The sequence below is a fragment of the Dreissena polymorpha genome, unplaced genomic scaffold, assembly GCF_020536995.1.
Source record: "Dreissena polymorpha isolate Duluth1 unplaced genomic scaffold, UMN_Dpol_1.0 chrUn078, whole genome shotgun sequence".
NCBI classification, from domain to species: domain Eukaryota; kingdom Metazoa; phylum Mollusca; class Bivalvia; order Myida; family Dreissenidae; genus Dreissena; species Dreissena polymorpha.
The window spans coordinates 1-13,690 of NW_026273392.1; the positions used below are offsets into that span (position 1 = coordinate 1).

Below are 13,690 nucleotides of genomic sequence, written 5' to 3' on the forward strand. Positions count from 1 at the left end.
TAAAAAAGGACGGATACCCTGTGTTTAATACATTTTTGTGTAACATACACTGTACTGTACCATACATGTATCATATATTTTATAGTGGAGAATTAGGATACCTATGTCTATAAATCTTTGCTTCGCATTATTCTAGTGGCAGATGTATGTGTGTTTCTTTTTAAGATCAGATACAAAATGTATCATGTTTTTTCAGTAATTTTTCTTTTTGTACGTGTTTTAATGCTTTCGTAAACCATAGGCGCTCGATGTCAATGTTTATATTTATTTTTTATTTTTTTATTATTATTATTTTGTTTTAGTTACCGGTATTTTATTATAATGCTAAACATACTAAATCAATAAAAATCTTCCGACAAAACGTCCTGCTTTAAAAAAGTTGACTATGTACATAGAAATTGACAAGGTAAATCACTCGCCATTTTCTGAAGCAACGGAAGTGCATCATTATGCATAATTAAATCGCTGTCACCCCGCTCGCTTATTGAAATCCGCGCGCAGGCCGGGGACCTCGACTTTAAATATCAATAACAGTCATGTACATGCGTGTATGCCTATAGCCATAGAGACCTCCACAGGACGATGGATAAACTCCTGTAACTATTGTTTCACTCACTTAATCAACAAAATATGTTGTAAACACACGAATCATTCCTTACAATTGTTTAACTGGATTTGGTCTGCCATGGTGGTTTCCAGAAAAAAATCACCGATTCAAAAATCAAATCTGACGCCCGTAGTGTTGTTGACTGTTATTGATATTTAAAGATCGAGGTTCCCCGCCTGCGCGCGGATTTCAATAAGCGAGCGGGGTGACAGCGATTTAATTATGCATAAGATGCACTTCGTTGCTTCAGAAAATGGCGAGTGATTTACCTTGTCAATTTCTATGTACATAGTCGAACTTTTTTGAGCAGACGTTTTGTCGGAAGATTTTATTGATTTAGTATGTTTTTGCATTATAATAAACTACGGGTAACTAAAAACTAATAATAATAAAAAAAATAAAAAAATATAAACATTGACATCGAGCGCCTATGTTCGTAACAAATGTATTCAGTATTCATTATTAAATGGTTATAGCTTATTATGACGTTACCGTTTATTTGTATTTACACGATAACATGTTTAATATGCTTAAATTGCACTGTGCTGTATAGCTTATATTTTATAATTACTATTGAGTACATAAATCATTTATTCTAATTATAGCCCATCCGTCTATGTTATTGTTGTAACCCCCAGCAAACGTTTATTATTAGAATGATTATGTACACGTTTTGACACATAACATTTCTTTAATTTTAATCGCGCACCTGATGACCTTAGGTATGATCGACAACATTAGGGCATAGTTGCTGACGACATAAAGAATACATGTTCTTAGTGTCATCAGGCTGGCTTCCACGCCTTAAACTATATTGTTCGCAGACCTGAAAATGTTCCTTATCTTTAATACAATATCTGTTACAAGAGGAAAGTACTTGTGTATGCCTTGAGGTGGGACCGGGTTCCAATAGTAAGACGAAAGCGAGATATTTTAATAAAATTCATGAAACTGACAACTAAAGGTATTCGTACGCGAAATGGTTATCGACAGTATTTCAGTTTATCGCAATTCATCACATTTGTATAATACAACACTTCGTTTCGTGACTCACTTGTTAAGAATGCCATGGCTTGTATGCGTGTTTTAAATCAGTTTAATTTCGTGTATTATTTTAGTGTTTGTGTTTCCAAATTTCAACCCAACCGTTTATGTGGAACTGCCAGTTTTAACTTCTCTGCGTGTTATCAACCCTATATATGCCTTTATGTTTTCATTCAAATTTTGGACACGGGAACAAACATGCGTGACAAAGCAAAAATCAGTTTAAAAGCAATGGCATTATGAGAAACTAGCTAGAGCTAAAATGACCAATAACATATTTAATATGTTCGATATATATGTGACAATATACGTAGAATATTATACGATACAGTATAGAAAATACGAAAACAAAATGTAACGGACATGTAAGTTCTTCATATAACTATTATTAAACGTCTTCAAATAGCTGGTTTACATTATTTTTACTTTAGCACGCAACAACCCAGTTGTGTTCATATATATGCAATATTCGACGCAGCAAAGATAAAAATGTAATAAAAACAAAACAAAACAAACTAATACAGCGTGATAAAAAACCTTGGATATTTTACTGAAAACTATGTTTAATAATACGTGAGTCAGTTTACTGTTTGTAAGTCCTTGAACTCTGTTCATACCAGGCTGGTATGGGTGCGTTGTTGTATTTCACCTCGCATGCCCAGCAATGGTGCTTCCTGATCCGCGGCGCCTCCAGTTTTTCCGGCGTTTCAACTTCCGGTTCTGGTTCCGTTGGTTCTACTACATGTAGCTCTACTTTATTTTCAGGAATCGTTTTCTCCATTTGAACCATATTCGTCTTCTGATAGCAGCATAGCGTTTTGTTGGAGATAGCATCAAAGAGAATGTATAATAAAATAGCGGTCATGATGCCAGCTATAGCCGACAGGAACCCATATCCGGCGTGTTTGTTGCGTGAGTATTGGAAACATCTATCCTGTCGTCGTTCAGCCACCACACAGTCACAGGCGGAGTAATGCATGTAGCTGGAGGTCTGGAATCAGGAAGATGATACAAAATGGTTATAACTGAGCCGCGTTCTGAGAAAACTGGGCTTTAATGCATGTGCGTAAAGTGTCGTCGCAGATTAGCCTGTGCAATTCACACAAGTTAGGCGGAAAGTGTCGTCCCTAATTAGCTTTTGCGGACTGCACAGGCTAATCATGGAAGACACTTTACGCACATGCATTATGTCCAGTTTTCTCAGAACACGACAAACATGTTTATAATTCTTTCGTGATAAGCCAATGGATAAACATTGTAATAAAAGTGTGTAAATATTATTCCCGAATACACACATCTAGCACACCATTCAAATATAAAATAGAATTCACATACGTCATTTACTGGTACAGCCTGTAAAGTATAATATGTAGATTTGTAAATATATGTCATAATTGCAATACTTTTAGCCTGCACATAAAAGTGTGCTTATATTTGTATTCAATTTGATTAATATCTATCCGTATACTAATTCAATCCAGGTGTAATATTAACTACCTATATAGTATTGACATTCGTTTCATGTATAGTATGCATATCTTAATTATGATACCTCAATCCTTTCTCTGATTGTAAAACATGTTTACCCATTCTGTAGTCATTACAAAAGTAACAAATATGTAATAAGATACTGTATTGAATTTAAAAATATATTACAGCATAGTTATACGTTTGATTATAAAATCAAGGTCATGGTCATGTTTCAGGTTACAGTCAATATTGAACCTTTAATTTCCTTCATCTGAAAATGGTATGTGTCAATGTGTTAAAGAAACATCATGTGTGAAAGCCTTGTAAAGTAATATAATTTACGAATAACCGGAACAAATCTATGCAGCGATTACTAATAATATGCATTAAAATAAAGATATAGTAAAACATTTAATAACATGTACAGACCATCTGAGTAAGGTTTCCCAACAGGAATGTGTCATTTCAAATCGGTGCTCGCAATTCCTTCCAAGCCAGCTATCCCCACATTGGCATGTGTAGCCGAAAGACACATGGTAGGAACAAGTGCCCCGTTTTGACACGGCATGGACTCGCAAATGTCATATCCTGTAAATTTGCGGCTTAAAAGTTGTAGAGTAATATGTGTATACGCTGTTTAAATGCTTGCGCGTTTAAAGATGCATACATGAAACGATGGTGATGCATAAACATATAAATACGTTGTTGTATATAACCTCATTGAAAATTTAATTTAAATCGGTTAATACAATTATATAAACGTTTACTAAAGAAATTGAACTACGCCTATATATGCATATTCTTAAACAGCGTGCATGAATAACAACTCCTATTGTTCACATCGCATTAATCAACAAGGAATGTTCCAAAACGTTAAATTATCTTTCAAGGGTCACCTCAATAAATACTTAACGACCAAGTTTACGCCAACAAACTGTATTTACGTGACGTATGACGAAAACTAGTTACACGTGTCTTTTGTGTGGTGATGTGATTTTTACTTAACACACAATATTCCAATGTATACACTTGTTGATATTCTTGCAACACTTATTATGAACTTCTATTGCATGCTTTTTATCATCGACGTTTTATATTTTATAAGATCGTAAAAAAATGTTTTTTTTAAGATTTCATTCATGTCCGTTTTAACATTAAAACAACTTATTTGTAAAAGTTAACTTTATGTTAATTTGTCTATCATTAGTCTCTTAATTATGGGTGAGTATTTGCGATTTGATCGATCTTAAAAAACTAAGACGTGAACAAATGATTATTGTATGTTTTGTGCATACGTTGTAATATCCATGTGTATGTAATTTAGGCAACAATCCTTATTTACCTGTTTGGCACACCTCGCCAGTAAATCCCGGTTTGCAAGTGCATTTCGCCCAGCCAATGTGATCTTTGCACGTTCCTCCATTATGGCATGGGCGCAGTAAGCATTCGTCTATTTCTAGAAATACATAAAATTTAGTAAAATGTTGCAGTGGTATACAATTTACGTTTTATGTGTGGCATCCTTAAACAGTCTTGCTGAAACATATATCTACACAACTATCGTCTAGGTGAAATATACATAATACTCTGATTCTATTGTTTAAATTACCAGGTTGAAGTTGCACGATGAAATAACTTTAAGTTATAAAAACTGTTCTAACGAATTTGTGTGCTGGTATTTTTTATGATATGGAATATATTCATAAAAATGATCTTTTCAAGGGAATTATAGTCAAGATAGATCTTAACCTGCCGAGGGATAAGTAGATTTAGACATTTGGCTGGTATACCCTATATATCAATTGATATCCAGAATACCTGTCTGGCAATTAACTCCGCTGTATCCCACGTGACAACCACAGAAGTATTCGTTGATCAAATCAAAACATGTGGCGTTGTTCTGACATGGAGCGCTGGTACATTCGTCAATATCTACACCATGCAACAAGTAAAATACTATTGAGAACTGTTAGAAGCTTTTGCACTTTTGAGCTGTGATACATATCTGTGTTAATATAAAGGGTTTATTACTATAAACAATGTAAGAAAAGATGTGTATGTATGTTTGATCAATACATCCATGGGACATACCTGTTTCACAACGACTTCCTGTATACCCATGTGCACATGCGCATCTGAATAAATATGTATACCCATGTCTAATGCAAGTGCTGTTGTGTTGACAGAGCGTATTGATACACGGGTCAACGGCTACAACATAACAACACTTTCACAGTGACAATGCTGTAATAAATTGACTATTATGATATGAATAACAGGGCAGATAACTGTGTTATTTTTTCTTAGATGCAACATACAATTTAACAAAACAATCGTATTACCATAAGCAAAAATTATATACCGTTGACACTTAATTTCATTTACAAAAGTGATATATGTAGTAGAATAGTTTCACGCATGTGCTTACTAAACTTTATGAACAATCTACCAAATATTATTTACACGTTTATATATGCATACATATAATGCATAAATGAGTTTCACCAATCACTTACTTGCGATTGTCACTGTTACGCAATGCTGATGGCTCAACCTTAAGACAATAAAACATTTGGTTGTAACTGTAAAATACTTATTTTTATTTAATCAAAACAATAAGTATTAAAAAAGTAGCCACAAAAAAGTTTGACTAAACTAAAACTATTAGGTGAACTTTGGACAATCATTCCTTTGGGAGCATTATAGTTTGTTGTATATAAAACATGCATAAAGCAAAATTTAATAATTACAAGTATTCATCCGTTGCTTCAACGCATATCTTTTTCTGTCCTATATCGGCCCCAGTGGGGATCCAAGAAAGGTCAACAGCGAACACGCCCGGGCGGAACCTATCGTCATTTCTCAGAGCTGACTGCTGCACATTTAAAGGCGGGTCTAGCAGCGTGAAGGCGGTGATTCTTGATAGAAAATATTGTAATTTGATACCTGATGATATTTTACAACAATTTGATATGTGTTTGCCTGACCAATTAATGTACAATTAATGTACATCTGCCAAATACCATGACGGTTGTAACATTTTTATCATTTTAAACTAAAAATATATTATGATATAACTAGTTCTGAAGTTACATACATGTAAAATTAAATGGTTGCGATTCTTTTTTTAAATTACCACATACGATGAAAATATAAATTAATGTGTATATTGGACAAACTTTCATGCACATTGAAAAAACATATGCTCGTTTAAATATTTGCTAGTTGGATATAAAAGGGTATAATTTTATCAACCTTGCAGAACGCGAAGTCGCATAAAAACTTAGAAAAACCACATCTCCAATCTGGAACACAAGAGGGTCTGTCTGAGACGGAGTCGGTTCAACGAACTCGGGTTTGTCGTCGCAATTTCTTGATGGCATATCCGGCGTAACTAGAATAAACTATGTAAATATATAGAGATTATTAAATGTTACGGACTATCTTTCTGCACATACCGAAATGGTGATGATAAAATATATATATATACAGCATATTACTGGCATGAACGATCAGTAAAGTGATACTCAACTTAAGTCGATTTTATTGTAAAATAGTCACTAAAACAAACTGTATGATGTGCATCTTATAGTTACAAGCATTCGTCCTGTTGTATATGTATACTTTATACTAACAGCATGTTAGCATTAAGTTCCTCAATAATTGAATATTAACTCAGATGTTATTTTAAGTTTAAAACCGTGTGTATATAAACATCGTTTGCAGACAGTATCGCCACACATATATAAATTTGAATGCAAATGCACAAATACACATATACATATCATTGCATAGACATTAACGTAAGCACACCTGAAGAGGTACAGATGATATAATAGTTCCAGCAGGATAGGAACTTCCTCCAATTGTAATCGTTGCCTTTGGTCTATCCTCTATCGTTATTGCCACTGCATATGTACCATTTATCTTTAAGTTTGCGTTTATTATTAGAGTACATGTCTCCTGAAATTTAGTTAGGAATAAAATGCATTTGTTTGCAAAATGTCACACAACTTAAGTAACACAAATGTTTTAATGTTTATATTAAGTTAATAATACTTTTGTTTCGTATTGCTAGAATATGAACAATATCGTTTTATTTATATCTTTACACTAAAACGTGATATTTTATAGATCCATTATGCCTTATTGTTGACATGAAGTGACAATAAGTCACGTTGTTTTATACTGCCCTCATGTTTTTGATTTTCTGTACAATCAATAGTAAACTATATCTAACAATATGTTTGTAATGGTTTTATTATACTGATATGTAATTTAACTGAAAAGTAATTAAAAAGTCTCAATGTAAAACAATATGCAATTATATTTTAACTAATGAATACATAACGTTAAACCTCGTTTAGTGTTGCAATTTGTGCATGTCCGTTGTCATGGCATATGTCCGAGCATTCGTTTCCAACAGACCATCTACACGTTACGGTGTCGTTATCCGCGTCAATAGTTGGTAGAACAATATCACCAGTGCAACCGTATTTGATGCTGTCTTACACATTTGCATAATAAAGTGTAATAATATTGTTAAGTGTTTGTTGTCTATTCTACATCGAATCCAACACTTAAGTGTTTCATTGATAATGTTTAGCCAACGTGTATTACTAACATAGCGTTTACATTTCACTTTGAAGTAGTAAGTTTAAAGTACCCGGTTATATCCCGAAATAATTAGCTACATATCGTAATTGCCCCGAATCCCTCTTAAAAAACGCTTTAAATTATGTGCTGTATTAATAATTTTGATTATTCTAAAAGGGTTTTGTCAGAAAAAAAGACCCTTTGATCAAGTTATTTTTAAATGCATATGGACCGTGCTCTGTGATAAGGGAATTTAATGCATGTGCTCAGGTACAGGCTAATCAGGGTTGAAACTTTCTGCCTAAACTTGATTATTGCTGAGAAGAAACTTTTTCAAACGACACATATCATAAAAGCGAAAAGTGTCCCTCATTAGCCTGTGAAGTCCGCACAGGCTCATCTGCGATGGTACTTTACGCAAATTTAATAACAACTACTCACAAATAAACAGGTTTGGATGGTATTATAGGACTGTGATTAGGAGCAGAAGTGTCCGAACGGTCTCGTAGATCAACTGTCGTCTGAAGTTTCCAGCTCCCCGCACCAACTTCGACTATCCAAGCTCCGCCAGAAAACCTTTTAACAAAACAAAGTTGCTCATTATACATATATGCAAATCAGAGTGAATATAAAGTTATTTCGTTTCTTTATTCGATGATTATATTATGTAACTGCTGTCTTAATAAGTAGTAACTCTTACGCAATTTCAAATGGCCCAGGTCCAGGGAATGTGTATTTGAATACGCCCTCTGTTCGTTCCCAATTTTGTGCTAAATTAAAACCGGTGCACTGAAAACTTCCCTGGTTGACATTGACAAGAGGCGTTCCGGAACACCCTTTTTCACAATTCCACGCAGCCTCCGTTCCATTCTTACCAGAGCCGACTGTAGCTATTGAACAATGTGTTCCAGCCGCCCATCCAAGCTTTGAACTGAACTCGACCTGTTATATATTTGATACACGTAATTGGTTGGGTGCTTAATTCTTGTCATCGCGTGCTTACCTGACTGTAAAATAATGTTATCACTGAGGTACGCACATGTCCTACTATTAAATACATGGTGATGGTTGTGTTAAGTGTTTTGCCGTACAACTGGAAAGCATTTACAAACGGAAAATTAATAATATTATAGTTAATGAAATTGCTACCTTTAACTAAGGTCCAAAATAATTATTGCATTGATGCCTGTAAGCGAACGTCAAGCAATTTAGCTAGTCATTTTTTTATTTGTTGTAGAGAAATTTTCAAATGCATAAAATTAGTAAAACAGAAAAATAATCAGCAACAGATAGCTGCAGTTTAATAACTAATCAGTGATCTGAACATCAAAACGTACAAACCTCGAAGCCATGTCCAGTTGACTTCCATGTTATTGTTCCCCCTCGAAAATGGTTCCCAGAACAAATCACCAGAATTCCAAAATAAACAAAACCTAAATAAAAATGATCAGATCAACATGCATAATTGCTACATGGTGTTGGACTTGTTAAGTAAAACAATGAATAAGCGTTTCTGGTTTAAATTTGTCGGCTAATTCATAACATTACGAGTAACTAAAACATAACAGTTGAGTGATCCATATGTTTTTTCAGAAAGTGCTCTTTTGATGTAAATTGTTTATATATATATATATATATATATATATATATATATATATATATATATATAAACAAAAACGCTGTATTTATTTTATGCCGAAGCTTTCTACCTCACGGTCTTCATCAGCGGCCATTTTTTATTTCAATATGTTTTGCTAATCAAAATACATGAAATAATAATAATAAATACATGAAACATGAAATAAAAAATGGCCGCGGATGAAGACCGTGAGGTCGAAAGCTTCGGCATAAAATAGATACAGCGTTTTTGTTTAAATAATACAAGGCATATAGAGACTTTGTTATATATATATATATTTATATATATATATTATTTGTCTGCGTTCTCAATATCCACTTAAACAAAACGTAATTATTGGTGAAATACAGACAGAATATTTGTTTAAATTACTCTAAATAAACCTTATATTATGCGTTCAATAACTTACCACGACCTAATCCAAACATTTTCTTATCAACCATTGGACTTATTGTAAGCCGATGTTAAAGGTAGCTTTTTGAATTTAGATTGTATAAGCATAACGTTTTATAATGTTTACCGCTTCCGTATTCTAGACCAATGAGCCTTCTTTTCCAGTCCTACCAATCAAAACAATTTATCTCAAGATGGTAATGCGCTGATTTATGTTTAAATTTGCAATGTACACATAACTATTTCAAGTATTATGTTTACAACATAAGTTTGATGATATGCATTCGCTGTTAAAATATGAATTCGCTTACAAAATCAATACGAAACTAATGACGTGAAAAGATAGAAAATGTAATATAATTTTTAATTTTACATGTTAAGCATTAAATTAAAGAAGAAAACGTTGTAAATTTCTTTACTAAATTCACATGTATATATATTTGTTTATCATTTGTTTTGATTAGCAAAACTACTCAACATGGTAAAAACATTAACGGCTACAGTTGTCACCGAATAGCTCCGAAAAGATTTGAACACAATAAGTTTGATGACGAGTACTATAAATATCCAAAACTATAATTGAGCTAATATGAGACATGATTGGGATATTTGATAAACGTTCTGGAATATAGTTTTGGCATGCTACTGTCTATCAATGCCTTTTACTGTTCATTTTCCGTGCCAGTCCCTCCGCGATAAAACAAATCCTCAACACAGTGGCACAATCAATTAAATATAAACGTACAACAAAGTGTCCGTGTGTTTATTTGACATGATTATAGGAGTTACTTTCTAAGGGGTCAAATCTAAGTCACGCTAATAAAAGACTACATTTTAACAATGAATAGCTTAAAACACGGTCTGATCATGAAGATGAAAGTAATATTAAATCACACAAATTATTCGTAACAATGGGTAAAATGTCTTGTGTAAATTTAAATTAAATTAACAAGTTTGATGCGGCAAATCACTCCATGTCAGATGAAGGTTATGCACATTGTTAATTTGCTAATTGTTGTGAATGTTTAAAGATTTTGTATTATTTTCATTAATGTCAAAACAAGGTTAAGTCTCTAATAGGAAGTATTGCGGAGTAGAACAGTTATGTTTTATCTCTCTTTATCACTACTGATAGCAAACAAATAGGTAAAAACAGGTATTCTGCATGCCATAAACGGGAAGTACATATTAATCAACCAAACTTATTACTATGAAGAAAGTCGGTACAATATTTATATTAATGAACCAGGTAGCATAAGTGTACCATGATGGTTTCATTCGGTAGTGTTTGTTCAAACTATTGCACTTCAATTGATCCACTTGTAAGGAATTTGAAATAAGCACTTTACTAAGTTTGATTTAAAGTGGTATGTTTACATGGGCCGTTTAACTTGATTTATAATAAATAAAATGTTTTATTATTAACTAAAGTAAAATGTTTTATCTGAAAGACATGTCTCAAGAGAATCAATAGATAAAGAGGAGTATTAGTTTAACGTTGTTTTGCAAACGACAATGATTTAGTAAGTGCTTGCAACTGTAAACGCAATAAATATGTTTTATTATACAGGATTACCAAACCTTTTTAAAAGGAAGCTCTTGTGTACTTTTCGCACTTACGTACCTATCTCATAAGGGAAGTCAAACTGCACCGAATGCCATTTAAAGGCATTTAAAGGCTTGTTAGAAAAAGCAAGTTAGGAAATAATGTTAATTATTTTGACCAGCCGATGCTGATGAGATTTCAGCTTCTACTGCACAACGCTTAGGTTGAACAGTATCCTAATTGCTAATGCGGAGCTTCGACAGAGAAATATAAAATTTGCGAATTTTTTTTATCTATTCCAGTGAAGAGTATTAAAAGAATAACCATCCGGGTATGACAATCGATCGCCAGATGACCAGGCCTGGCTGATTAATGGGCGAACTCAAGAAAAAAGACGCAAAGGGCTTCTTGAATATCCTGCAGATGGGCTATCAGATATACCAAAATATCCTGACATGTACTGAGCAAGAATAAACCGAAGAAGTTAAACTGCAAGATCACTCTTAAAGCTGGCATTAACTTTGCAAAATCATTGCGACACCTAACATCGGGGACAGTTGCCACCTTCTGTTGTATGGCTTTCGGGTCGCACAAAGCACCATCTCCAAGATCTTTCTTCAGGTCTGCGATGCGTATTTGTAGAATTTGCTGAATTTGCCACCCCGGCGAATTATAGCAGTTACATTACTATGTGGTTTTATTGAACGGGAAGCACATCGCCGTATACTGTCCTCGGTGTGGTAGCTCCTTGTACTACAACTATAAGCATTCCATTATCCTCATGTTCTTGGTCGACGCCTTCTCCAAATTCATTTGGGTTGAATAAGGCAGCAATGAATTTTAACATAGGGTTTTCATTGAGCCAATCGTCGATGATGACCTCATTTTTCTCTGAAAGAACAAGGGACGTCTTCTTTTTTCTTTAGGCGTCAGTTTCTGTGTGTAGTTTTGATGGTTGTTGGTCTATTTGTAAATTTAATGGCAAACTTGATCTGGGCTTCGAGCTTGCTTCTCTATGTCGGTGATGTTCTTAATCGGTAGCGGATGCTGCTCATGACGATCTTTTGGGAACTGGAAGGCCCACTTTAACAATAAGCTTAATTTTAGGTGGCATTTTGACGTTTTATATATTATACGAGATAACGACTTCGAGCTCCGATTGCTGCATGATGTAATTACCGGAAATCAACATGCTATCTTACAAGCTATTGTCGGTCCGACGCAGATCGGGTTTGGTCCGTATGGATGCCTTGTTAGTCCGTGTCGTTTTCGTGGTCTGAGATGGTTCGTGTAAATGCCGTGTTGATCCGTGTTAATCCGTGTCTCTGTCGTAAAGGTCCGTATCTTTGCTGTGACTTTCCGGGACAACTCACGTGGGTGCCGTGTTAATGTCGTTTTGCTGCCGGGTTTGGTCCGTGTGGATGCCGTGTTTTCATCCGGGTGATGGTATTTTGAAGACCGTCGTCGTTCAAAAAATCTCAAAAGGCGATCAAGGACTGCCGTTTCCATCCGAACTTATATGGGACTGGGGCTTTGCAGACAAATGTATGACATTTTCTTCCGTAACTATAAAGAAGAAGAGAATAATTTTGTAAAAATTGGTCTATGCCCAAATTTGTTTCTTTACGATCTTCTTCATATGAATGATATGCAGCTGTCAGTTTTGGCGCGCAATCAGAAGAGTAGTGGAATTCACGCATTTTTTGGAATAATATTTTCTCTTTTTGAAAAATAAAATAAACAAAGTCTTCTAAATCAGGTCGAAGCAAGAATTGATTTCCATCTTCTACATAAAGCTCATTACGCTTAAAGATTGCAAGTGATCCACTTAAACGTAAACGAAAACATGGTATTATGAACGAGCTCTTGATTTTTATATTCGCTCTTACGTGTATCTATTACAGAAAGTCATGACCTGCAGAACCATCGTGTCAATCAAATGTTGAACGAAAATTGAAATGTATATATTGTTTCATAAATATTAACAAATTATGTCATCAATATAAATATGTAATACATACGCAGTATAACATAATAAAAAGGAAATACTGCATCGATCCTTCTGGCCTTTTACGTGTAGTGCCAGAGGACTCAACGTAGCGTTTTTTGTCTTTTTTACTAAGAACTGAGGAACATCATACCTACGTACAACGACAAAACAACCCAGTTATTGATGAAAGAAACATAAGGAATGGCCTACGAATTTTCAACGATGTGCGAAGGTTTGTTGGTTGCAAAATGTCACGTTGCCAAGAATAGGCGCATATACTTTATTAAAATTAAATTGATAATATTAGTGAAGTTCGAGATGGCTTAAATATTTAACATCTTCATGACAACGTCATAAGACATTGAATGCACTTAACTTAACAGAGGGAGGCGGTGAATGGCCGTA

The 13,690-nt window shown here is 34.2% G+C and overlaps 2 protein-coding genes across 2 annotated transcripts; both read right to left on the reverse strand.

Moving 5' to 3' along the window:
* Positions 1–2,234: 2,234 nt before the first annotated feature.
* Positions 2,235–3,674, reverse strand: LOC127863999 (uncharacterized). The gene is made up of 2 exons (XM_052403673.1): positions 3,551–3,674; positions 2,235–2,642 (listed from the first exon to the last, which is right to left on the reverse strand). The coding sequence occupies exons 1-2, from the start codon at positions 3,551–3,553 to the stop codon at positions 2,235–2,237; spliced, it is 411 nt and encodes a 136-aa protein (XP_052259633.1). The 5' UTR covers positions 3,554–3,674.
* On the reverse strand, positions 3,582–9,820 carry LOC127864000 (integrin beta-like protein A). The gene is made up of 13 exons (XM_052403674.1): positions 9,766–9,820; positions 9,059–9,150; positions 8,418–8,659; positions 8,159–8,293; positions 7,480–7,624; positions 6,935–7,084; positions 6,377–6,525; positions 5,872–6,039; positions 5,638–5,675; positions 5,213–5,332; positions 4,940–5,053; positions 4,464–4,577; positions 3,582–3,709 (listed from the first exon to the last, which is right to left on the reverse strand). The coding sequence occupies exons 1-13, from the start codon at positions 9,797–9,799 to the stop codon at positions 3,582–3,584; spliced, it is 1,629 nt and encodes a 542-aa protein (XP_052259634.1). The 5' UTR covers positions 9,800–9,820.
* Between the last annotated feature and the right edge of the window lie 3,870 nt (positions 9,821–13,690).